The sequence below is a fragment of the Pristiophorus japonicus genome, chromosome 1 (genome assembly GCF_044704955.1).
Source record: "Pristiophorus japonicus isolate sPriJap1 chromosome 1, sPriJap1.hap1, whole genome shotgun sequence".
Lineage (NCBI taxonomy): Eukaryota > Metazoa > Chordata > Chondrichthyes > Pristiophoridae > Pristiophorus > Pristiophorus japonicus.
In genome coordinates, this window is record NC_091977.1 from 153,728,080 (window position 1) to 153,755,924 (window position 27,845).

Here is a 27,845-nt window from a genome sequence, read left to right on the forward strand (position 1 = left end):
TCTTATCGTTCCTGCTGCTGCTGTCCGGGCATCTGTTGCACTTACCTGCGCCGATTTTCTTTATCTCTCCAAAATGTTTTTCTGCAAAGGCCACGTATGCTGGCCTAAGCAGAACTGGAGTAACTCTCAGCTGGCCAAATTTGCCGAAATGGCCAGAATTGGCACGGGTGGCAGGTTACGCTCCCTTTGGCTGAAAAGAAACTTAGCTAAAAAAATCGTCACTAACTGTGTTACGCTGGTGCAAATTGATTGGGGAAACTTTTTTTTTAAACTTAGGACAAAAAAAGCATCCTACTCCAAAAAAACGGCGCAAATCCCTGGGGAAAATTGAGCCCATAATCTATCTTCTCTCAATAATTTTTTTAATTGTTTTCTGCTGGCTTTTAAAAATTTTCCAATTCTCTGGCCTCCCACTTAGCTTGGCCACATTGTATGCCTTTTTCAATTTGATACCCTCCTTTATTTCCTTACTTAGCCACGGATGGTTATCCATACTTAGTCTTTCCTTCTCATTGGGATATATTTTTGTTAGGAGTTACCAAATATCTCCTTAAATGTCTGTCACTGCTCATCAACCGTCCCATTCTTTAGTCTATTTTCCCAATCCACTTTAGCCAACTCTGCCCTCATACCTTTGTGGTCTCATTTATTTAAGCTTAGGACCCTGGTTTGAGAACCAACTTTCTCACCCTCCAACTGAATTTGAAATTCAACCATATTATGGTCACTCATTCCTAGAGGATCTTTTACGCCGAGATCATTTATTAATCCTGCCTCATTATGCAGTACTAGATCTAAGATAGCCTGCTCCCTGGTTGGTTCTGCAACATACTGTTCAAGGAAACTATCCCAGATACACTCCATGAACTCTTCCTCAAGGCTACCCTGGCCAATTTGCTTTGTCCAATCAATATGAAGGTTAAAAGGTTGAAGTGCCATAACCTGCAAGGCTATGGACAAAGAGCTGGAAAATGGGATTAGGCTGGATAGCTCTTTGACGGCCGGCATGGACATGATGGATCGCATGGCGGCCTCCTGTGCTGTAAATTTCTATGATTCTCAGATTGAGGCTTGGCCAGTTTTCACTGTTGGGGTCTCATTTCCTCACAGTTGCCGAGCTGCTTGCACATTTCGAGCAGCTTGTTGATTGGAGAAGACTTAAAATCTAGCAGGTCCAGTGCAGAGCTCAGGCAGTGCAAATCATCATCATTATCATCATAGGCAATACCTTGAAATCGATGAAGACTTGCTTCCACTCTAAAAATGAGTTCTTAGGTGACTGAATAGTCCAATACGGGAATTACCGTCTCTGTCACAGGTGGGACAGACAGTCGTTGAAGGAAAGAGTGGGTGGGACTGGTTTGCCGCACGCTCCTTCCATTGCCTGCGCTTGGTTTCTGCATGCTCTCGGCGCTGAGACTCGGTGCTCAGCGCCCTCCTGGATGCACTTCCTCCACTTAGGGTGCTCTTTGGCCAGGGACTCCCAGGTGTCGGTGGGGATGTTGCATTTTATCAAGGAGGCTTTGAGAGTGTCCTTGAAACGTTTCCTCTGCCCACCTTGGGCTCGCTTGCTGTGTAGGTGTTCCAAGTAGAGCGCTTGCTTTGGGAGTCTTGTATCAGGCATGCAGACAATGTGGACCGCCCAACGGAGCTGGTAGAGTGTGGTCAATGCTTCGATGCTGGGGATGTTGGCCTGGTCGAGGACACTAACATTAGTGCGTCTGTCCTCCCAGGGGATTTGCAGGATCTTGCGGAGACATCGTTGGTATATATTCAGTGATTTGAGGTGTCTACTGTATATGGTCCACGTCTGAGTCATACAAGAGGGTGGGTATCACTGCAGCCCTGTAGAACATGAGCTTGGTGGCAGATTTGAGGGCCTGATCTTCAAACACTTTTTTCCTCAGGTGGCCAAAGGCTGCGCTGGTGAACTGGAGACGGTGTCTGCCCTTGTTAAGAGGCTCCTAAGGTATGGAAAGTGATTTTCAGTGCAAATAAGGCACCAAGGGAGTTGATTTGAGGGGCAGGAGGAGTATTAAAGCTTTTCCCTCCATCTCTTGTGGCTGCAAGCACATTGCAGCTGCATTCGTTGTGTGTGTTGTGTAGAGTTCCTTTTGGCTGATCTTTAGCTCTTTTCCCTTGTGGCTTCCAATTTAATGTCTACTTAGGAATTCTGTGTCAGGAATTCTCAGACCAATAATGGGCCATCTGCCCTCCTCCCAGACTGTTCTAGTCAGTGGTGGCATCTTTCCTCTCTGAAGTACGCTTTCATTTGTCACTTTGTTAAACCATCTGATGTTAAAGGCACTGTCTATACTGCTTTTGGATGGCTTTGTTGGATTGTGACATTTTTGATCCAAATAGGAGCACAGCCACCACATTGCTCTTAAGAGTTATCAAGTTTGTTTTTTCATCAATCGCATTTGATTTTCAGATTGCGTGATCTGCTCAAAGTGGCGGCTGACACGCTCCACCCCAGAAGTGGGCAGAAGCGAGGCAGCTGCCATTTTTTTAACGAAACTGGATTTAACAGCCAGTGCCGAGTTGTACGGCCAGTGTCTTTCAGTCTGGCAATGTTGATTCCGTTTACTACCTTTTTTTCATTTAGCTTGTTCAATTTGATTTCTAGTAGCAATGTACAATTGGTGATTGCTGCTAATGTTGGCACTACAAAAAACCCTAACATTGTGAAAAGAGGATATCTTGTCATTGAACTTGTCAGTTATGTCCTTCAGTGTGTTGTAAAAGCTCTCTAACTTCATCACTGTATGTCATTTGTGGGTGCATATCATTACAGTCATTTTGAGGTAATGCATCTGGAACCTGGCTCATTAGAAGTCTGCTGTTGTTCCAGAAGGCTCTGTTTAGCTGCTTCACCAATGATGAGTGCAACACCTTCCTTGCCACCTTCTGGCATTCCTGTGAAGTATCATTTATGTTTCTTTTGCAATTTTCATTAAGTCAGCTCCTGGTTGCCAATTGGTACCTGAAAATGTAATTGGGGTCCTATTGACGTCATGACCCTGATTTGCACTGGGCTAATAAGGCCGTCTATTTCAAGGACACTACCAAGATGGCAAGAATTGGGTGGTAAGTTCTGTGTGCCTATTTTCTTTCTGGTACTGCCCCATAGCCACCCAAAAAACAAGTTAAGAATTGGTGGCATCGATTCCCACTTCTCCATCTCCAGTTGCCAGACCGCAGTTGGTTCTAATGACTGCCAGTGCTGCTGCTTCATGTTAACTTTGTGTGGATGTTTGCACTTCCTCACTCGGTGGTCTGTCACTCCCTGGCACTATGTGGTACACTCCTACTGTTTTTGTTTATTGGGTCAGCGTCCTTGGATATCCGCCTCACGACGCTTCCAGCTGTGTATTAGGGAAACCAAGAATTTCGGGCTTGATGGCTAAGTCAACTATATGGAGTATTTTGAAGCGGCTCTAGGGATTTACATCTCACTTTTTTGACCACAATGGGAGATGCCTCAGGACTGTGGTGTGAATTGACATATAACGTGGTTGATGCTATTGAGGCTCTGAGAAGAGATACTGTTGGGATATGTTTTTTCTCCTCACTTTTCTTCTCTAAATTTATTCTCTTCTCCCAGTCCAAAAAAGCTGGTGTGTATCCAGGTCATTAGCTTCTTGAAAACCGAAATGGCCAAATTTTGAATACGTATTGCAAACCTGCAAAAATAGTTAATGCTGAATATTCTGTTCATCAGGAACAACTTGTAACTCTCATGCTAAATGTGATCATAGCAAGTCATGTTATGCTAAAAGATAGAAAAATAATTTTATTCATCCAGTTTTAAATTCTGAATGTTGTGCATAAATATATTTTACTGATGCTCAACAGTACCTTGCCGTTTGAAACCCCAGTTAAATTAAGCAATTAGTTTATTTTTGGTTTCTGCCCCACTCGTACATTTTAATTGACTCATAAATATTTGAGTGAAAAGTAATTTTAAAAATCCTTTGTTTTTGCTTGAGGATATTTTCCCTGCTTTAGGAATTTAATAACTTATCAAACTTTTCTTATTTAACAGCTCAATGCACAAAGGCCCCCAAAGTTAATAAATTTAATGATTTGAAAGATGCCTTCATTTTGATTTTTTTTTTCAGATTGCTGGATGAACTTGGTGAAGGACTTGCAGCTCAAGCTATATCATCTGTTGATCCACAGCTCCTTACGTTCATGGCTCTGGAAGAGCGATTGGCTCAAGCAATGGAGGTGGTAATCTTTATTAATACCTTCTATGATTAAACCCAGAAATTTGTAATTGACTACGCTGGGATTTTAAAATATTATAACTGATGTACATTTTATATTGATTTGTATCCATGGTGTCCTAGTAATAACCTTTTGAATGTCCTTGCTTTAAAACCCAATAGTCAAGTTGAAGGTTTGTTAAAGATTTTCGGTCATTATTATCCATTCTAGCTTTGGTTGTTAAATGAATAACTTTGTGATCAGCACATTATTTAACCAAAGAAAAACAGATATTGATTTTGACCCCAGTGCTCAGAATTGAAGGGCTCCAGTGTGAAATTTATAAAAGAATTACATTGTATTTATAAAGCAACTTTCACGTCCTCGTGACGATATCAAAATTTATGACCTGGGGATTTCAGGGGAGGGATAAATTGCTACCCATTACCGTTGCTAATATCGGGTATTGATATCTGGTACCATTCACACAAATGAATTACTTTATCTAAAGTTTAATCTGCAGTTATGTATGTAAGTATAGTAGTCAGTTTTATGCACAACAAGGTCTTGCAAGCAGCAAATAAGATGAGTAACCAGTTAATCCTTTTGATGGTGCTAATTGAGGGAGAAATCTTGGCCAAGCATCCCGGAGAACTCCTTACTCTTACTGTGCTGTGGAATTTTTACATTTGCATGAACAGACAGATAGGGTCTTGGTTTAACGCCTTGTGTGAAAGAGAACCTCTCCAACAATGCAGCACTGCCTCATTACTGCACTGAAGTGGCAAGCCAAATTATATACTTAAATGCTTAAGTAGGGCTTGTCCGCAACCTTCTGTCTCAAGGGTAAGAGTCCTACCAACTGAGCCAAACTAACACTCTTTGTATCTGGCTTATGCTGTATGTGATCTTGACTGGTTTGATGCAGATGGAGAGTTTCACAAATGGAAAAATGTTCCATTTTCTAACAGTAACATCCATCATCTTGATGAATATAAAAATTTCTGTCAATTACTTAACCGGGCAGTAAATTTGTGGCCATCATGTGTGACCTATTTCTCCATGAATTTCCAAGATCAAACTCTTAACAATTCTCCCCTTGTTGAGAATGCTGTCAAACTGCTGATCTGTCATCTGGTTTAGGGTGGGGGAGGGTGTGCTTTCATCCAAAAATTTTAATTTCTAAATTTGATTTTCAACTAAGTTTCAACTCACAGGAATGAGTATGTATTTTTGTTGGTCACTGACTGATCCTCGTGGAAAACCATGTTTTAAATATCCTAAACAAGCTGCTGAGAATTTCACAGTGGTAGAGATTCAGCTTGCCAGAATTGGAATGCACACATTTTCCCCAAAAGAACACTCGCTCTAGTCCAAAGACTTTGGAACAAATTGCTAATAACTATGGCTTGGGGACCCCCAAAGGTGTGCAGGAATACTGCTAGTGTTTAATCAGTTAAAACCGCAATGTATTCCAGCAAAGAGCACAGGTATGATTTCTGCTGCATTATCCTATCTGTTTGGGCATTAGCTTGCAGAGTAATGTAGAGCCAAGTGGGAAGAATTCCAGCTCACAGTGGCAGGCCTAATAGCTGGTCAATCATTCAACAGCACTCAAGATTATTGTGGGCTTCTCTGGTTCGGGAAACCCACCTTGATGTAAAAAAAGCCATGCTTACTTTCTCCTCTTCCATGCAGTTAATCATTAGAAAGCTCACAATTTGTGTTTTATTAAGCCAACTGTGATAAAACAGAAACTTCTTGAGTGGCATGGTGAGCAGTCTAATACACCATAAAATGCGTGAGTGCATTACCAACACACTTATACAGCACCTTTAAATATAGAAAAGTGTCCCGAGGCACTTCCCAGAGTTGTAGGGGAAAGAAATGGACACCGCGCTTAAGAAGGAGCTATTACGAAGGGTGACTAAAAGGGAGGAGGGGGGGTAGGGAGCGGGCAGCGGATGCACAAGAGGCCAGAGTCTGAGGAAAAGGGTTGTTGCACTGCTGGAGGCGGTTAGAGGTGGGGAAGAGTAAAGCCATGAAGGAATTTAAAGATAAGAATTAGAATTTTACATTTGAGATTTTGGGGAACTGGGAGCCAATGTGAGTCATTGAGGACAGGGGTGGTGGGTTAATGGGACTTGGTGTGAGATAGGATAGAGGGAGCAGAGTTGTGAATGAGATGTACTCTATGGCCAATGCAGGGTGGAAGTCTGGCTAGGATAGCTTTGGAGTAGTCAGTCAGTAGGTGACGCAAGCATGGTTGAGGGTTTCATCAGCAGATAGCCTGCGGTAGAGGCTGAGGATCGCGATGTTAGAGTTAGAAGTAGGCAGACTATGTGTTATAGTTAGATACAGTATCTGAAGTGTAACCCTGGGTGGACAGTGGTCAGAAAAGAGTCATCAGGTTTTCGGTGGGACTGAAGACAATGGTTTTGGTCCTCCCAATGTTTATCTGGAGGAAATTGTGGCTTATCTAAGACTGGCTGTTGGATAAGCAGTCTGACAACACAGAGGCAGATGGCTTGAGCGTCATCTGTGGACATGTAAAAGCTAACCCCATGTCTGGAGGGTAATGTTGCTAGGGGTGAGCATTTAGATGAGGAAAAGGAGGGAGCAAAAGATGGACTTTTGGGATATTCGAGGTAACAATGTAGGAGTGGAAAGAGAAGGCATTGATAGAGATGTTCTGGCTATGATTGGATAGGTACCAGTGGAACCAGGTGAGGGCAGCTGCATAAGAAAGGGGGAGCCATTGGAGGAGGATAGTGTGGTCGCCCATGACACAGGCTACAGAGAGGTCGAGGATAGATATTGTACATGGTCACGCTCCGAAAGGATGTTGTTCCTGCTTTTGGTTAGGGCCATTTTAGTGTTGAGGGGCGGAAGCCTAATTGGTAGGATTCAAACATAGATTGCAGGAGAGATATGCTTAGATCTGAGAAGCAACAGCTCATTCAAATATTTTGGAGAGTGAAAAGAGGCTGGAGTTGGCGGCGGTAGTTTGCAAGGACAGAGTGCTCGAGGAGGGATGATGATGACTGTGGTTTTGGAAAGGAAGGAGACTATGGCTGAAGAGAGAGAGAACCATTGATAATGTCAGCTAGCATGGAACCTCAAGAGAAGTTGGAAGGTCAGCAATTTAATGGAAATGGAGTCGAGCGAGCAGGAGGTGGGTCTCCGATGAGGTGAGCTTGAAAAAGGCATAGGGAATGGAAGAGAAACTGGAGAGAGAGAGATGGGGGTTTAGAGCTACGGTAGAGAGAGCCTGTAGCACTTTTGGTTTGGTGGACAAGGAAATGGGGTAAGCAGCAGAATGGGTTTCTGCCTTGGTGACTCAGAACTCTGAACTCCACGCATTTGTTGTTATGAGGGTGGAGGAGGTAAGGAAGAGGGGTTTAAGGATGTGGTTGATGGTGGAGATAGAAGACAGATATTTTTGCTCTCCAGACACTGTTGAGTTGTTGATGGTTTTGGCAGAGATCGAGACCTGATTGAGCTTGATAAGCACCAGCCCAAATCTGATGATGGATGTACACCACCATCATTAAGAACACAACATACAAAGTCACCATACCATCAAATTGTGATTCCACCATTTTGAAATGTAGAGCTTCATCAGCAGTTGTTTGCTTCTTTGTATTCCAATCATGGTAGGTGCTGAATCCTGGATATATGAGCAGGTTTTATCATAACTGGGTTCCAGGTAGCTCCTTTCAGTAGCTGTTGTCCCAGGTTCAAGTTTCCTCATCATCTGCATAACTAGTGGAAGGACTTACTTGGACAGCTGGCAACGTGCTACCCAGCTTGACTTTTATGTCCAAGCATAATAGTTGCACACCAACTATTTAATCTAGGTCTTTATGTGAGTGACTTTGGCAAAGAGCCATGCCCACCATGAAGCTAAATTTCCTTCCATGGTTGAGTGATATGATTGTGTAGGCTTAGAGCTCTCCCTCCCAACAAAGGTTCCTCTTTTGGCCACATAAGTACAGGTTCGACCTCCAAAATCCGGAGTTCCGGACACCGGGCTGATCCGTGGCGGGGTCGTCCAGAAACCGGAAAATATTCCGATATCCGGACCCCCATCGCCTCGGCGGACTGACCTCGCCTGCCCCAACTTCGCCCCAGCCCCCCTCCCTCCCCTTTACCTCGGCTGCCCGACTCCACCTACCTCGGGCCAGACAAGGAACACTTCCTCAGGCCCCGCCCGAACAACTACCCGGCGGCAGAGCCCCACCCGAACAACTACCCGGCGGCAGAGCCCCACCCGAACAACTACCTGGCGGCAGAGCCCCACCCAAACAACTACCCGGCGGCAGAGCCCCACCCGAACACTCGAACAGCTCATCGAGCACCCCCACCCACCCTTTCTGACGTTCCGAAATCCGGAAATATCCGAAACCTGGGCTCGGGTGTTTCCGGATTCGTGATGTCAGAAAGACATTCCAAAATCCGGCAAAACGCAAAATCCGCAACGGCCTCAGTCCCGGATTCGGAACGCTGCATCTGTACCACACAACTTGTTCCTGGAGCTCGCACATGGGCCAAAGGAAGCATTTCCATTGTATACCTAGGAGGTCTGCATCATCAAACAACTGGAGATATGTCTTGTATTCCCCAAGCTTAACCTGCATTGGAATTTTTTGCTTTCATTGATCTTTCTAATTTTTCTTCAGATTGTCCTTTGCACCTTTTCAGCATATCCAGAATAAAGTGGCATTCATAGGATCTCAGGATACCAATGAGAATCAACAGTTGAGATTCTTCCAAGCTGTAATTCTGATATCCCCTCTTGAGCCATGCAAAGTTGTAATACTGCACTTGGAGGCATCCATGCCATATCACATTGATTTAGCCCATTGTTCAGCACAGTGAATAGAGCGCACTACATCCTCTGGAGAAAGGAGCACCCAATGTCTTTTCAAAACCCAACACTTTGAGATCATCCCTTAAAATACCATCAAACACATCATTGACTAAGGCATCAAATAAGATAGTTAACATTGCATGACCTTGCCTGACTCCTTGAGAAGTAAAACAGAAAATGCTGGAAATACTTGGGTCAGGCAGCATCTGTGGAGAGAGAAACTGTTAACATTTCAAGTTGATGCCTGACCACCTGAGTATTTCCAGCATTTTCTGTTTTTATTTCAGATTTCAGCATCTGCAGTATTTTGCTTTTGTCCTCTTGAGAAGAATGGAGTTCATGTCTTTCATCTATGCTTACATGGATCTTGGAGTTGGAAGATTCAGCCAAGTTCTTCCATAGCTTCCAACTTTTTAATGAAACTAGGTTGAAAGCCTCATGAGAATCAGTGAAAGCAATGTAGCAATGTAGGTATGCCAAATACATTTCATGATTTCTTATAAAATTAACACTTGCCCTGCCCATTCCTCAAGATCAGAATCCAGTCTTTACCTTGCTTTACTCCGTAGGCCTCCAAAGCAACCGATATACCACAGCAACCTGAAGAACTACTTTAAGAGTTATGGATAGTGAGATTCCTCTATAGTTTGTTGGTCTCACCATAATCCAACTTCTTGTAAATAGAAACTACATTTGCTCTCTGCATTATTGAGGGTATGCTTGCTTCAAACTGAATCATATTACTCAAACTGAATCATATTACTCAAAGATACCTCCAAGTCAAGTCAGTGGTTCCTGGCACATGACCTCCAAGACCATTGCCGCTATCCTGTCTTGGCAAGCGGCTTTTAGAAATTGGCATGAGTACAATTTATGCCTGCCAGCTTACCATGATTTAAGCAATGCAATGTGGAGTCCACTCCGTTTCAGCAAACTAGTTTATTAAGAAGCCTATCTGCATCGTAGATTTCAGAAGCTTTTCCAAATCCCATGCAGAAGTTCCTTAATGTGGCCTGTTGGGCCTGATTATAAACCAGTCTTGGATGGTCTTGGGTTTGTTGGAGAGCATCGGATTTCCCAAGTCATTGCCACTAGCCCAGAGGAACTTTTTCAAGCATGATTGACAATCGACTTTAACCAGCAGAAAAACATTTTGGGAACATTTTTGTACAATTGTGATCAGATGAGCATAACCAACTGATCCTGTTTCATCTCCCTAGTGGCCTCACGCTGCATTATAATGCATCTTAACAGGTGCTCTGGAGGCTTCAACTACTGACTTACAGACCTCTGCTTCTAACTTGCAGCTCTCCTTGCTGTTTGTTTCCAAAATAGAATTATCCAAAGAGATTTGTGTGAAATTTGAAGTTAAGGGACAGGATTAAGAAATGTTACTTGGGTGCAAGTTTCTTCTGCAGTACCCTACAATGTGAAATATTAAGCCTCTGCTTGCTGCTGTGCTGCCTGATGGCCCCACTGGGATAAGGAATTTGCTGTAATTGTAATTGTAAATTTGCATCCTTTGATTCTGTAATTCAGCATATTGATACAAATTTCGGCTCAAGTTTCGGCTCGTGTTGCTCCAGTTTTTTTTGGAGCAACTAGTTTAGAATGGAGCATTTAGAAATTGCAATTCTCAGCATTTAGTTTGCTCCAATTCTAGTGAGTTAGAATAGTTTCATTTTAAGACAGTTTTTTTCTCTTATGCCTGTTTTGCAAGTTTAGGCAACGAAAACTTACTCCAAACTAACTTAGAATGGACTAAGTGTAGATTTTTGTACGCTCAGAAAAACCTTGTCTACACTTTATAAATTAGGGGCAGGGAACGAGAGATGGGGTGGGGGGGAAGTTAGGGAATTTTACAAGCATTTAACACTTCACTTCTACAAATAAAGAGCCATCATGAAAAATAAATGATAGATAAATCAAATAAAAAAAATAAATTACATTTTCCTACCTGTCTGAAACAGCAGCAGCAGGCACCAAGCTGTGCGATGTCGGCCATTCGGCCAGGGGATAGGGGCACCGTGAAGGGAGAGCGACGTCAGTACAGCCCGGCAGCAGCAGGCTCAGAGCTGCGGGGAGAAGTTCGGCTATGCGGCCAGGGGATAGGGAAGGCGTGCAAAGCACCGGGAAGAGGAGCCAGCCAGCCAGCAAGTTTAAAAGTTTAATTTGTACTTCAAGTATGGGTGCTGCATTATCATCACCACGGATTATGCAATGGGTCTCCATCAATTCACTGCATAGGAGAGAATTGATTAGAGCTCACCGCACCAGGAACGTCATAGCCCGTAGGCTGATGGACAGGCCTTGCCCACGTCGGCAATATCGAGCCAGGCGTTCGTACCTGAACATGAGCGAGGCTGATTGTGTCAAAAGGCTGCGTTTCTGCAGGGAAGTTGTCGTTAAGATCTGTGATATGCTGAGAGCAGATTTACAGCTGAGAAGCACAACGTCGACTGCCTTGTCTGTTCAAATGAAGGTTACCACTGCACTTTCCTTCTATGCCTCGGGGTCGTTTCAAGCTACAACTGGAGATGTGTGCGCCATCTCTCAACGTGCAATACATGCCTGCGTTTACCAGGTCACGGCTGCACTGTATGCGCGGAGGAATTACTTCATCAAGTTCCCAATGACCGACCAAGTAATGCATGAGAGGGCTGTGGGCTTCTCCAGGATTGCTGGCTTCCCAAAGGTACAGGACTGCATTGATTGTACACACATCGCCTTGCAAGCACTTGTGGAGCATTCCGAGCAGTACAGGAATAGAAAAGGTTTCCACTCCATTAATGTGCAGCTCGTGTGTGACGACAAGCAGCGCATCATGTCAGTCAATGAAAAATACCATGGCAGCACCCATGATGCGTTCATCCTACGCGACAGCATTATATCTGACCTGTTTCAGCAGCAGCTGTCCAGAGCTGGCTACTGGGAGACAAAGGGTACAGCCTTGCCACCTGGCTCATGACGCCCCTACGCGTAACACGGACAGAAGCTGACCATCAGTACATGATGTCGCACATTGCGACGCACAGCATCATCGAGAGGACCATTGGCATTTTGAAACAGCGTTTCCGATGCCTGGACCATTCCGGAGGCCACTTGCAATATTCTCCTCAGATTGTCGGTCAGTTCACTGTTATGTGCTGCATGCTCCATAACTTAGCCATTATGAGGCAGCAGGAGCTGGGAGTGGAACCAGAAAACCCACGTGAGGGTCCAGTGCCTGATGATAGTATTACGGAAGAGCAGGATGAGGATGATGACGACGATCAGGAAAACATGCAAGTGCCTGATGCCGGAGCACGAGGTCGGAGGAGTGTGGTCCATTGTGCTCCTTTTAACGATTACTCGACCCCTGCGCCAGCAGCTCATCCATGAACGCTTCAATCACTGAGGCCTGAGGGTTCTGCAACAACTGTTGCGCATTGACATGTTTATTTTTTGGAGTTGTTCCTATGTTGTGTTGTGTTAATGGAACATGCTTCAGTTTTAATGAAAAAATATTTTATTAAAAAGCTCAGTGTAATAAAATATTTGTTGTATCAGACTTTACTTTTTAATATGACTCTAAGATTACTTAATCTTGTAAAGTTACAAAATAATTTCAATGTGAAAAATCTTACACTCGATCACTGAAACTTCAAGATCACTTTTTAGGTGCAAAATTAAGTAAGTTACAAAATGTGAGAACATTTACACTAACATCACTTAAAAACCCTAAGCTCACTAATCAGTTGTAAAGTTACAAAACAATTTCAATTTGAAAAACGCTACTACAGCTACATCAAGAACAAGAACAAAAGCAGCAAAGAAAGGCTGCAACCATGTCTCATCCACATCTCAGTGAATGTTCACTTCTTCATGGGGGTGTCATTTGATTGGCCGGGCTGTGTGCCCTTATTGCAGCAGCTACCTCCCTGACTTCCTGTGCCGTCGATTGCACTCCCTCGGACATTCCCTCCCTCATTTCCCGTGTCATTACTGCTATTTCTCCCATCAGTACCGTTACCTCTTCACCCACTGCACTGATGCTGCCCACGAGTGATCGGATTAAGTCATTGCTCTCCACACCCAATGCCACAACCTGAGCTACATCTGTTGCACGCTGCATCTCGTGCATGCGCAAGGCTGCCGGCACTAAATATGATGCTGTGACCTAGCCTCGCCCCCCTGCCGGCAGTTCTTCGGCGTGCCGCCTTGGCCTCGCCCCCAGCAGCTCCTGCTGCACGTGCCGACCTGGAAAGGGCTCGAAAAATATCGGAGAATACGGAGGTAGGTAATAGGTGCACTTTTTGTTCTAGGAAATAGGCGTGCCTCTCGGAGGTGTGCCGTTCTAAGGGAAAGCCAAAACTTGGGCCCATTGACCCCACCTGAATGTGGTGGTTCAACCTTTTAGGTACAGTGCCCAAACAGTGCAGTTGCAGTTCTCTTGTACCTGATATACTGGTGCTTATGCTGTCATTTTGTACAAATTTATTTCTATTTACAATTTGAGTGCTTTTATTGTCTATACACCCATATACGCTGTGTGCGGGTGCAAATATATATGCTAACTAAAACATTTTCATTTCCTGAATGCTTCAGTTTTAAATGTATTTTTATTGAAAGGCTGCTTTAGCACATCTCGAGTCTCTGGCCATAGATGGGGAGCAAGCTCCACCTCCAGCTCCCAAGGAAACAATTGAATGCTTACCACAAGTTGCAATCACTGAGGAGCACAATGGTAAGTCATATAACTGTCAGTGCCGATTAGTACATTGATGTTTCTCAAATTTAAGGTTTAATTTTGGTCACTTAAATGCTTTCAGTTGGCCCTGGTACCATCTTGCAAGAACCAATAAAGTCACATAATAGGAATTTTCTCGAAGCTGGTCTTGCTCCGTCGCCAGAAGTGCAGTGGAACTCCAATTGACCATTTAGATTGTAATTTGATAGTGCAAATGTCTGCATTGCCTTACTTCGGAAAATAAACCAATTCAATCCCTTTTGTGGGCTGAATTCGCTGATCTTGGCAATGGCAGTGTTGTCCTTTGTCCTCTATAATATGTCTTGTATGTACAATATAAGAGGGCCACATAAATGATATGATCCCTGTCTAATGACAAAATCTTAGCTACTGCCTTAATGACTTGACGTGTTCACACCCTTGTGTTCTCAACATTGAACTGTACTTAAAAGATAAGGGAGACTATCAGTGTTGACTTTTTAAAAAACATTGGCAAGGCCACCTTTAATTACTATCCCTAGTTGTCCTAAGAAGGTGGAGGTGAGCCGCCTTAAACTGCTGTAATCCATCTGGTGATGGTGCTACCACAATTGTGTAGGGTGGGGGATTCCAGAATTCTGACCCAGTATTGATGAGGGAATGATGATATATAGCCACGTCCGGTTGGTCTGACTTGGAGGTAATGGTGATCCCGCAACATTGCTGCTCTTGTTGTTCTTGATGGTAGAGGCTGCAGAGGATGGAGGTGCTGTCGAAGTAACATTGGATAAATTTAACATGAGGTCTTTACAGAATAACAAAATCACATGTCATTCTAACTGAATACTTCATTTCTAATCAGACTGGTTATTGCTCAAATGTATGACCTCCTTGTATGTTTTTCCCCTCTTAAACTAGCTGCTGTTTTGGACATGAGTGATGCCTTCCTATATTTGAATGGGAGAGAAGGATTTTAACGTGCAGCTGGTTAAACAGCTGCATACGGTCCAATGTCCTGAAAGAAAAAACAAAACCAGAGATAATTTGTAGAGACTAAGCAATATTATTCCTATAGTCTGAAATAAATAATAGAATATTAATGTATTAAGACCTTCTAAATGGTCTGTTAGTCACTTTAGAAATTAAAAAAAAAACTTCTTAAAATTTCTAATCAAAATTGTACACTCTTGTTTTGGATTTGTGTTGTAATGTATGGACATTCTACTATTGATCCTCCAGGCCTGGAGCAATCCTGTGCCATCTGTTGCAGTGAATATGTGAAAGAAGAGTTGGTGACAGAGTTACCATGCCACCATCTATTTCATAGGCCATGTGTGACCCTCTGGTTACAGAAGGTATGTACTTCTGATCTAAACTCTTCTCCATTTGTTCAAAAAACTTTACTGCGAGCAAAATACCAATGTTTAGGAATTTTAAACAATGTGATTGCCTCTGGCCAACATTTCAAATAAAGGTTAATTTACTATTTTCTTTGATATCTTTGTAATATGTAAACTTTCTGTTTAAAATATAAAACAACTTACATTTATATAGTGCCTTTAACATAGTAAAATGTCCCAAGGTGCTTCACAGAAGCATTATCAAACAAAGCTTGACACCCAGTCACAAAAATTGATTTTAGGGCAGATGATCAAAAGTTTGGTCACAGAGGTAGGTTTTAAGGAGCACTTTTAAAGGAGGAGAGAGAGGCAGAGAGGTTTAGGGAGGTAATTCCAGAGCTTAGGGCCTCGGTAGCTCAAGACACAGTCACCAATGGTGGAGTGATTAAAATTGGGGATGCGCAAGAGGCCAGAATGGAGAAACACAGATATCTTGGGAGGGTTGTGGGGCTGGAGGAGATTAGAGATAGGGAGGGCGAGACCATGGAGGGATTTGAAAATCAGGATGAGAGTTTTAAAATTGAGACGTTGCTTAACTGGGAGCCAATATAAGTCAGTGAGCACGGGGCAATGGATGAATGGAACTTAGTGTGAGTTAGGATACGGGCAGCAGAGTTTTGGATGTGCTCAAGTTTATGGAACGTGGGAGGCTGGCTGCGAGTGTGTTGGAATAGTCAAGTCTAGAGGTAACCAAGGCATGAATGAGGGTTTCAGCAGCAGATGGGCTGAGGTATGAGTGGAGTCAGATGATGTTACAAAGATGGAAGTAAGCGATTCGAGGTCAAATATGAAAATAAGCTTGCAAACAGTCTGGTTCAGCCTCAGACAGTTGCCACGGAGAGGAATGGAGTCATTGGCAGGATCCAAAGACCATAAAAATCTTATGGAAAAAGCCAAAAGGCATTATTTGCTGTATACCCCTAAAGCCCCATAGGTACACCAGTTCTAGTCACTCCTGTAAGCAGTCTGAGCATCTTCCCTTAAGTGGTGTACCCATACTTTCCTAACTGTAACTCTGATATAACAATAATAGCCCTTGTGATGTGCAATGAATATTCATCATTTTCAAATTCTCCAAAAGCTGACCAAGCAAACACATGATGGGATGAGACCAGATACACAACGTTAGGCTGCTTTATTTCATAGCGAGTGAACTCTGATTAACAGCTGTGATCCGATTCACAATTCAATCCGTACAACTTACTTTCACATAATAATACAATAAAATGAATACAGTATAAAGGGTCAAGAATCTCTCCGGAGTGGGTGCAGGGCATTCTGAAAAGGGAGGGTGAACAGCCAGTTGTCGTGGTGCATATAGGTACCAACAATATAGGTTAAAAAAAACGGGATGAGTTCCTACGAGACGAATTTAGGGAGCTCGGAGCTAAATTTAAAAAGTAGGACCTCAAAAGTAGTAATCTCAGGATTGCTACCAGTGCCACGTGCTAGTCAGAGTAGGAATCGCAGGATAGCTCAGGTGAATACGTGGCTTGAGGCGTGGTGCACAAAGGAGGGATTCAAATTCCTGGGACATTGGAACCGATTCTGGGGGAGGTGGGACCAGTACAAACCGGACGGTCTGCATCTGGGCAGGACCGGAACCAATGTCTTCGGGAGGAGTGTTTGCTAGTGCTGTTGGGGAGGAGTTAAACTAATATGGCAGGGGGATGGGAGACTGATGGAAGTAGAATGGGGGTAGAAGCAAAAGATAGAAAGAAGAAAAGTAAGAGTGGAGGGCAGAGAAACTTAAGACAAAAAGGGCCACGTTACACCAAAATTCTAAAAGGGGCAAAGTGTGTTAGAAAGCCAAGCCTGAAGGCTCTGTGCCTCAATGCGAGGAGTATTCGGAATAAGGTGAACGAATTAACTGCGCAGATAGCAGTTTACGGGTATGATGTAATTGGCATCACGGAGACATGGCTCCAGGGTAACCAAGGCTGGGAACTCAACATCCAGGGATATTCAACATTTTGGAAGGATAGACAGAAAGGAAAAGGAGGCGGGGTGGCATTGCTGGTTAAAGAGGAAATTAATGCAGTAGCTTGGATGATGTGGAATCGGTATGGGTGGAGCTACGGAATACCAAGGGGCAGAAAACGCTAGTGGGAGTTGTGTACAGACCACCAAACAGTAGTAGTAAGGTTGGGGACAGCGTCAAACAAGAAATTAGGGATGCATGCAATAAAGGTACAGTAGTTATCATGGGGGACTTTAATCTACATATTGATTGGGCTAACCAAACTGGTAGCTATGCGGTGGAGGAGGATTTCCTGGAGTGTATTAGGGATGGTTTTCTCGACCAATATGTCACGGAACCAACTAGGGAGCTGGCCATCCTAGACTGGGTGATGTGTAATGAGAAAGGACTAATTAGCAATCTTGTTGTGCGAGACCCCTTGGGGAAGAGTGACCATAACATGGTAGAATTCTTTATTAGGATGGAGAGTGACACAGTTAGTTCAGAAACTAGGGTCCTGAACTTAAAGAAAGATGACTTCAATGGTTTGAGGTATGAATTGGCTAGAATAGACTGGCAAATATTAATTAAAGGGTTGACGGTGGATAGGCAATGGCAAATATTTAAAGATCACATGGATGAACTTCAGCAATTGTACATCCCTGTTTTATTTTTACTCCAAGCAGAGAAGGTGGCTCAATCGTGGCTAACGAGGGAAATTAAGGATAGTGTTAAATCCAAGGATGAGGCAAATAAATTGGCCAGAATAAGCAACAAACCCGAGGACTGGGAATTCAGCAGAGGAGGACAAAGGGTTTAATTAAGAGAGGGAAAATAGAATATGAGAAGAAGCTTGCCAGGAACATAAAGACTGACTGCAAAAGCTTCTATAGATATGTGAAGAGAAAAAGATTAGCGAAGACAAACGTAGGTCCCTTGCAGTCGGATTCAGGTGAATAATGGGGAACAAAGAAATGGCAGACCAATTGAACAAATACTTTGATTCTGTCTTCACGAAGGAAGACACAAATAACCTTCCGGAAGTACTAGGGGACTGAGAGTCGAGTGAGAAGGAGGAACTGAAGGATATCCTTATTAGGCGGGAAATTGTGTTCAGGAAATTGATGGGATTGAAGGCTGATAAACCCCCGGGGCTTGATAGTCTGCATGCCAGAGTACTTAAGGAAGTGGCCCTAGAAATAGTGGATGCATTGGTGATCATTTTCCAACAGTCTATCGACTCTGGATCAGTAGCTACCCTCCATAGGAAATGTAACACCACTTTTTAAAAAGGGAGGGAGAGAGAGAGCAGGTAATTATAGTCCGGTTAGCCTGACATTAGTAATGGGGAAAATGTTGGAATCAATTATTAAGGATGAAATGGCAGCGCATTTGGAAAGCAGTGACCGGATCGGTCCAAGTCAGCATGGATTTATGAAGGGGAAATCATGCTTGACAAATTTTCTGGAATTTTTTGAGGATGTAACTCGTAGGGAAAACCAGTGGATGTGCTGTTTTTGGACTTTCAAAAGGCTTTTGACAAGGTCCCACACGAGACTGGTGTGCAAAATCAAAGCACATGGTATTGGGGGTAATATACTGACGTGGATAGAGAACTGGTTGGCAGACAGGAAGCAGAGAGTCTGGATAAACAGATCCTTTTCAGAATAGCAGGCAGTGACTAGTGGAGTGCCGCAGGGCTCAGTGCTGGGACCCCAGCTCTTTACAATATACATCAATGATTTGGACGAAGGAATTGAATGTAATATCTCCAAGTTTGCAGATGATACTAAACTGGGTGGTGGTGTGAGCTGTGATGGGGACGCTAGGAGGCTGCAGGGTGACTTGGACAGGTTAGGTGAGTGGGCAAATGCATGGCAGATGTAGTATAATGTGGAATAAATGTGAGGTTATCCACTTTGGGGGGGAAAAACGCGAAGACAGAATATTATCTGAATGGCGGCAGATTAGAAAAAGGGGAGGTGCAATGAGACCTGGGTGTCATGGTTCATCAGTCATTGAAAGTTGGCATACAGGTACAGCAGGCAGTGAAGAAGGCAAATGGTATGTTGGCCTTCATAGCTAGGGGATTTGAGTATAGGAGCAGGGAGGTCTTACTGCACTTGTACAGGGCCTTGGTGAGGCCTCACCTGGAATATCGTGTTCAGTTTTGGTCTCCTAATCTGAGGAAGGACGTTCTTGCTATTGAGGGAGTGCAGCGAAGGTTCACCAGACTGATTCCCGGGATGACAGGACTGACATATATGAGGAGAGACTGGATAAACTGGGCCTTTATACATTGGAGTTTAGAAAGATGAGAGGGGATATCATAGAAACATATAAGATTCTGACGGGACGGAACAGATTAGATGCGGGTAGAATGTTCCCGATGTTGGGGAAGTCCAGAACCAGGGGACATAGTCGTAGGCTAAGGGGTAGGCCATTTAGGACTGATTAGGAGAAACTTCTTCACAGAGTTGTTAACCTGTGGAATTCCCTGCCGCAGAGAGTTGTTGATGCCAGTTCATTGGATGTATTCAAGAGGGAGTTAGATATGGCCCTTACGGCTAAGGGGATCCAGGAGTATGGAGAGAAAGCAGGAACGGGGTACTGAGGGAATGATCAGCCATGATCTTATTGAATGGTGGTGCAGGCTCGAAGGGCCGAATGGCCTCCTCCTGCACCTATTTTCTATGTTTCTATGAATGCTTCTCCACATCAATGAGTCATCTGGCTTGATTTAAAATAATTTCTAACTAGTCTTCTGTGTTGTAAACATCTCGCTGGGCCTTGCTGCCTCACACAGTTTGCTGTTTTTTCAAAAAACACCTGACTGCCTTCATAGCTTTTTCTGTCTTTGCTGGACCTAACTGACTGTACCTGTGTGTTACTCTCTTTTTATTTAAAAAAAAATGTCCCTCTATTGAGTACTGGAAGGGAGTCCTACCAGGCCCCTGTCAAATGATCAGGATAAGCGACTTCCCAATACCATGAGTGTGAGACACTTAGTGATTTATAGAGATAAACACTTAAATTGCTATTGTTTGCAGTCTTTGGGAAAACAGCTTCACTAGCATATTAACAGTCTTTCACCTAGGTGCCCTTTTTTCTTAACTTGTGTGACTATGCCTTGCTTTATCCAACGTTAATAGTAACTCTAAAGCAAAATATTGTGGATGCTGGAAATCTGAAATAAAAACAATATGCTGGTAACACTCAGCAAGTCAGGCAGCATCTGTGGAGGGCAGTGAATTAATCACTAAAACAAAAGCAAAATACTATGGATGCTCGAAATCTGAAACAGATGCTTGCCTGACTTGCTGAATGTTTCCAGCATTTTCTATTATATTAATGGTAACTCTCTCCAAATCCTTATAGTGGAAAAATGGTCATAAAATTTTGAAATCTAACAGCTTACCAACTATTCCCAACACACTTACCAACTATTATTTCAATGAACAGAGCCGAAGACCTTGCTATAACTGGCTAGAAAATGCACTCAATGATTTTATTGCTACGTTTTACGGTGTATTGAAAAAAATTGATTCTGCTGTGGGTATGAAAGTACTTACTGTTATGCTTGAGGTCTTAAATACTCTGGTATTAGAGTTGGAACTTGTATGCAACAGAGTAGGGGAGACATTACCAAGGTAGTAATGACAATGAAAATTTCTTGAGGGGCAATCTCCCTAGGTATGCTCCTTCTTCCAATATGCAATGACTGCAATTCATATTTGTATATGAAAGATTAATCTTTTTTTTTAAAAAAAAAAGGACTGCAGTTAATTTAATATTTTAATTCTTGGCAGAGAAGTGAGACTGGATACTGCCAACAATGTTTGTTTATAGTTGGCTATTAAGTGGTACTTAAGAGTAGTCTGGAATAACTGGTCTTCAAATCTTTTTACCTGTCTTCACCTCCCCACAATTCTTGGCAAAGCACATTGGAATTCCATTGGTATTTCTTTAAATATTCATGTTAAGGAAATAGCCATCCACTTTCAAGAATTTCAGGGCTGATTGTACAAATGCCAATTACCAATGGGGAAGCTTGCCAGCCAGACACATTGCCCGTAACACGGTTCTCCATTGACAATGTGCATTCATAGAATTGTCTGTTAAATTTCTGTGTGGATTATTTCAATTTACAGTATTCACATAGTACAAGCCACAAGAATTTCTAATAACTTCAGAGCACCACTACTGTAGAAATGACAAAAGTTCAAATTCTAGGGGCTTGTCTTTTTCTTCTTCAGTGCTGACATAAATGTTCTCCAGTCAACAGTCCTGACTGGAAATTGTGTGGAAAGAGTAGAAGAGAGGAATAGCTTTGCTATTAGCTTTGCTAGAATTGGCTTTGCTGACTGATTACTTCTTCATTTTTCAGTCTGGGACATGTCCTGTATGTCGCCACATTCTTACGTCGACACTTCCAGAAGCTGCTGCTACTACTGCGTTCTTATCAGAACCAGGGACCCCTCCTTCTACCCGTGATGGTCCAGCAATCCGATGAAGCCAAAGTTTGCCCAATGAATGTGAAAAGGAACTGCACTATTTAAATAGGGGCAGAAAGTATGAAAAATATGTTTGTGATTTTGCTTGTAGGCTTATTTTGTTAAAGGCTAACAAAACTGTCTTACTACTGGTGAGATGTTTAATTCTGCATTATAATTATATGTAAAAACTTCATTAATGGTTGTATTTTTGTGACAGAAAATTAGACCTTTTGCTGTTAATATTTGGGGGGACTTATGATGTGTTTGATTTATTTTTCTGTTTAAATGAAATTCTAAATATGCATTTTGGTTTTTAAAAAAATATATCGTGAATTTTGATGCTGACATCAGTACTTGCACAGAGAGTTTAGGGCACAAATGTATTAAGTTTTATTTTGGAAGTTAATTCTAAGATTTTTTGTTTTGTCTAATGCAGTAACACACTGCATTTACATAGGGTGATGGAGCGTGAGGAAGTTGTCTTAATTCCATGGGATAAAAAAAGTTTAGTTTCTTTCAATGTGACCAGCACAGTGACCATAAGCGAAGACATCATCTGATATTACAACAGTATTGAGATTTGTTTCACCTCCAATAAACTGCATTATTAAAATTGCAAACTCTGTCATACTGTTTAAATGAAATTAAATTTTATTCTGAATTCAAAACCCTGAGGAAAGAAATATTCTCAAATTTAAACTGGAACATTTTTTTAAGATTTTGTATTGGATAGTTATATAGCACTAATATTTGATGTTTTTTTAAAAATTAAGAATCCTTTGAATTCTCTTCCATGTTCTATATGCGAGACCACTGCCACATGATCTCATAATGCACATCACTGGATTTGGTAGTGTTGAATTATAGTGAAGTTACTGATCAGAATTGCATACAGTGAAGCTGCTTACTTGGTAGCTCAACTAAAAAGCTTGGTTTATAAACTTTTGTTTTAACTGTGTATCTTCAGATAAATCTGTGCAGTGACTGATTGCTGGAATCTAATTTCCAAAAAGCAGAAATATTATGTTGGACTATTTCTTTAGGAAATATTGACGACTGGCTTTTTATAGACATATGTTGACATTTTCATATTTTTTTAAATAATGTATATTATTCACAGAAACCTATTTGAAATGAGTGACTTTTAAATACCTACTTTATTTTGATCTAATTATATCACATTATTTACATCTAATTATACAGGTTGTCAGAAGTGTCACGAAGAGGATTTGTACAGTGATGGAAATTGTGCAGTTTGTGTGTTGGGCAGCTAGTGTCATTTACAAAAAGTCAAAAGGGAACAAGTCTAACAATGTATTTTATTGAACATCTTTGAAGTTTAGTATTTATGGAAAAAGAATCGACAGTTGAATTTTTTTTCATTCATTCTCTGGATGTGGCCATCACTGCCGATGCTGGCACTTAATGCTCATTCCTAGTTGTCCTGAACTGAGCAGCTTGCTAAGTCACTTCAGAGGACAATTGAGTTAACTACCTTGGTGTGGGACTAGAGTCACATATGTGCCAGACCAGGTAAGGACGGCATATTTCTTTCCTTAAAGAATATTTGTGCACCAGTTGCATTTTTACGACAATCCAACAGCTTCACGGTCTCTTACTGATACCAGCTTTTTATTTCCAGATTTTTTAAAACTGCATTTAAACTCTCAAACTGCCATGGGAGGATTTGAACTCCTGTTCTCTAGATTGTTCACAACCATTTCATCACTGAACGAGACCAAGTAGCGTGATGTTTTCCTGTTCATTTTGCCCCTTCCCCTTGCCCTCAGAATTATAAAAATTAATTTTACTACAAAATTCACAAGTTTATTTGTGTCTGTATGTTAATAAGGGAACACTTATTCTAGTTCACACTAGAAACGCAAGAAATAAAGACCTTTAAACTTTTTTTATTTGTGCATCTCCTGGTATGCTTAGATTTAAACAAAGACCAGTATAGTTGCGTAAGAAAAGCACCATATTTTCTGAACCAATGTCACCATATCTCTTGATTTGATTCATCCTCGTATTGAAAGTCTCCAAATATAGAAAGATTGCTACAGTATTTGTATACTGAGAAGAATTGGAAAATAAGAGTTCATGCATAGGCTAAATAATGCTTTAAAATAAATTCAATCCTGCAGCTGGTATTTTGTTTCAAATTTTGGTAATGATTGTAATTAAAATTGAGAAAAACTTGCCTTTAGTTCTAGCTGTCCAACTAGATGTATTTTATTGGAGATTGGTGACTTGAGCTCAAAAGTGAGTACAGGTTGTAAGAAAATAATAGTACAAACATGAGTACAATTTCCAATACCCATTATCAGCATGTATCGGAAAATCACAAACGGCACCCTACAATTTTAAGATACTTAGCGATGGAAAAGAACTCTGAATACCTACCCCATAAATTCTCCCTAATTCATTAATCCACATACGATTAGGGAAGTCCTTTTCCTTTCAAAGTAGCAAATCACTGAAACATTGTGTCACTTTAAAATATCGCACTGATTCTCAGTCGCACTCGCTGGGTTCTGTGCTGCATCCTCTCTCTCTCTTTGAGTCATACAACAACAACTTGTATTTATATAGTGCCTTTAACGTAGTAAAACGTCTCAAGGTGCTTCACAGGAGTGTTGAGACAAAAAATAAATAAATTTGACACCGAGCCACATACAAAATTATAGCAGATGACCAAAAGTTTGTTCAAAGAGGTAGGTTTTAAGGAGGAAAGAAAGGTGGAGAGGTTTAGGGAGGAAGTTCTAGTCAAGTCTAGAAGTAAAAAAAGGCATGCATGAAGGTCTGAGGAGCAGATGAACTGAGGCAGGGGTGGAGACAGGCAATGTTACGGAGGTGCAAATAGCCGGTTTTAGTTATGCTGCAGATATGTGGCCAGAAGCTCATTTCAGGGTCAAATATGACACCTTGGTTGAGAACAGTCTGGTTCAGCTACAGACAGATACTAGGGAGAGGGATGGAGTCAGTGGTTAGGGAACATAGTTTGTGGAGGGGACCAAAGACAATGGCTTCGGTCTTCCCAATATATAATTGGAGAAAATTTCTGCTCATCCAGTACTGGATGTCGGACAAGCAGTCTGATAAATTAGAGACTGTGGAGGGGTTAAGAGAAATGGTGGTGAGATAGAACTGGTGTCGTCAGCGTACATGTGGAAACTGATGCTGTGTTTTCAGATGATGTCGCTAAGGGGTAGCATATAGATGAGAAATAGGAGGGGGCCAAGGATAGACCCTTGGGGAACACCAGAGGTAATGATGCAGGAGTGGGAAGAGAAGCTGTTACAGGTGATTTTCTGGCTACGGTTAGATAGGTAAGAATGAAACCAGGCGATTGCAGTCCCACCCAGCTGGACAATGGTGGTGAGGCGTTGGAGGAGGATGGAGTGGTCAACCGTGTCAAAGGCTGCAGGCAGGACGAGGAGGGATAGCTTACCTTTTGTCACAGTCACAAAGGTGTCATGTAAGATATTTACTTGTGTGTAAGTACACACCAGGAAAATTTAAATTTTCAGTGCATTGTAATCTAGGATCAGATTTATTTCAAGTAGACTAGAAGAAAAGTCAATTTGGGACAAATTTCAGCGAGATTGGACTTCCGCCTGCTTCTCCGGATCTACCCAACCTTGATTTAGTTTCCTGAATCCTGTGCAATTCCCATTGTTGAGAGTTTTCCAGTGCAAGGGTTGAAAGTGCTATAGCAGAAGAGGTGGTGAGGGACTTTAAAGGGGCAGAAACATCCCGAAGGTGGCAGCAAGGCTAAGACTGAAGCCTTCAACGGGCCCGACATGGAGGGGGAGGAGTACAATGGAACCTTGGATCCTTTGCTGCATCTACATGGCAGCTCTGGGAAGCAATGGTGGTTGAAGTAAAGAAGGGTCTTGAGGAATTGTGAATGTAGTCTGCAAGTGGAACTGGTAGCAGAGGCTTCTGCCACCTGGGTCTGACTGTAAACCTCTCTCGTCCCTCCTTTTAAAAATAAATCTTGCACCTATCTGGAAAGAGCGGCGAGACATTTTCTATGTTAGATGCTGTATAAATGAAAGTTGTTGTCTCTGTTATACTCCAGAGCTGAGTGGTGTAATATAGCTAGAATATAGTGACCGTCCATAAATGGAAGAAGGATGGCAATCCACAGTTATGTGAATTAGCCTCAAATGCTAAACCTTTAATGGTCCTGATTGCTCCAGTTAATATAATTAAAAGTGCCAACCTCACCAACTCCTTTCCAGTTCCGTATCTTGGGATACCAGCAGTGCAAACAAAATAAAATTTTCAATTGACTGTTACTGGACACCTTTGGAAACAATTGACAACTTATGCACCACATCTGTAATCTCACAGTTCAGTTTCTTCATACCTTGCAAAGATGAATTAGCTCAGGGCCCATAGAATGCAATATTTATTTTAGGTAAGAAACTAGCCTGTTCTCACACATTGAATCAGTAAAACATGACTTATTGAGTCATTTACCAAGGATCCCCAGTCTGAAAAGAAAATGACCAATCTGGAAATACTGAAAGAAATCACTCCCAAACATTATCAAATGATATATCTGGGAATTGGCTAGCAGCCATAGGTCTAAGGATATATATTTTCTCATTGCTTTAGCTGTAAAGCATTCTATAACTTGCAGAGAAACACCTCATCTGGCCCAAGTCTGCAATGGTCTTTTTCTCCACCTGATCCACATATCTAATCACACTCTCCATCTTCTTCATACTCTTCAATATTCATTTTTCAAGCAACTATCTAACCATTTTAGAACTTAAGAATTCTGTTTAAACAATGAAGGCCAAACCAATGATTTATAAAGTTCTGACATTATCTCTTTAGAGGTATAAAATAAAAAAAGTATTTATAAACTTAAGTAAACCATATGGTTTTTTAACCACCTTATCAACTTCCTCTGCCACCTTTTAAGGGTTTGTGTATATGGACACTAAGGTCCCTCTGCTCATGTACACTTCAGAATTGTGCCATTTATAGTATACTGGCTTTCCATATTAGTCCTCCCAAAGTGCATCACTTCACACTTCTCCACATTGATCTCCATCTGCCATGCTTCAGCCCATTTAACCATCCAGTCTGTCATTCTGAAGTCTACAACTCTACTACATTACCAAGTTCAGTATACTTCGTAACTTTATAATGCTGCTTCATACACCCGAGTCTAAGTCAAAACTGACAGACATGATTGCAAGACGACCAAGGCTGGGAACTAAATATTCAGGGGTACTTCACAATTCGGAAGGACAGACAGAAAGGAAAAGGAGGTGGGGTAGCTCTGTTAATAAAGGATGAGATCAGTGTGTTAGTGAGAAACGATATTGGCTCAGAATCGGTTTAGGTGGAAATAAGGAATAAGAAGGGGGAAAAGTTGCTGGTGGGCGTAGTCTATAGGCCCCCTAACAGTAGCTACACTGTTGGACAGAGTATAAATCAAGAAATAATGGAGGCTTGTAAAACATGATGGCAATAATCAGTTGATTTTAACCTTCACTGATTGGACAAAGCAAATTGGCCAGGGTAGCCTTGAGGAAGAGTTCATAAAGTGTATCCGGGATAGTTTCATTGAACAATATGTTGCGGAACCAACCAAGGAGCAGGCTATCTTAAATCTTGTACTGTGCAATGAGACAAGATTAATAAACAATCTCCTAGTAAAGGCTCCTCAAGGAATGAGTGACCATAACCTGAATTTCAAATTCAGTTGGAGGGTGAGAAAGTTGGATCACTAACCAGTGTCCTAACCTTAAATAAAGGAGACTACAAAGGTATGAAGGCAGAGTTGGCTAAAGTGGACTGGGAAAATAGATTACAGAGTGGGACGGTTGATGAGCAGTGGCAGACATTTAAGGAGATATTTCATAACTTTCAACAAAAATACATCCCAATGAGAAGGAAAGGCTGTAAGAGAAGGGATAACCATCCATGGCTAACTAAGCAAATAAGGGGTGGTATCAAATTGAAAACAAGGGTATACAATGTGGCCAAGACTGGTGGGAGGCAAGATGATTGGGAAACTTTTAAAAGCCAGCAAAGAACAACTAAAAAAAATAAGAAGAAAAATAGATTATGAAAGTAAACTAGCATGAAATATAAACAGATAGTAAGAGTTTCTACAGGTACATAAAAAGGAAAAGAGTGGCTAAAGTAAATGTTGGTCCCCTAGAGGATG

General features: G+C 42.0%; 1 protein-coding gene across 16 annotated transcripts in view; it reads left to right on the plus strand.

Moving 5' to 3' along the window:
- pja2 (praja ring finger ubiquitin ligase 2) overlaps positions 1 to 27,845 on the plus strand; it is a 281,791-nt gene that overhangs the window by 243,548 nt on the left and 10,398 nt on the right. For 12 of the 16 annotated variants that reach the window (XM_070884059.1, XM_070884032.1, XM_070884073.1 and 9 more), the window contains 5 exons: positions 1,908 to 1,969; positions 4,125 to 4,233; positions 13,697 to 13,811; positions 15,033 to 15,148; positions 21,541 to 22,262. In XM_070884059.1, coding sequence (XP_070740160.1) covers positions 1,908 to 1,969; positions 4,125 to 4,233; positions 13,697 to 13,811; positions 15,033 to 15,148; positions 21,541 to 21,666 — 528 coding nt within the window. In that variant the 3' untranslated portion in view covers positions 21,667 to 22,262. Of the gene's footprint in view, positions 1 to 1,907; positions 1,970 to 4,124; positions 4,234 to 13,696; positions 13,812 to 15,032; positions 15,149 to 21,540; positions 22,263 to 22,852; positions 23,559 to 27,845 lie in introns of those variants that run through there. The other 4 variants (XR_011593692.1, XR_011593691.1, XM_070884092.1 and 1 more) reach the window with 4 other exon arrangements.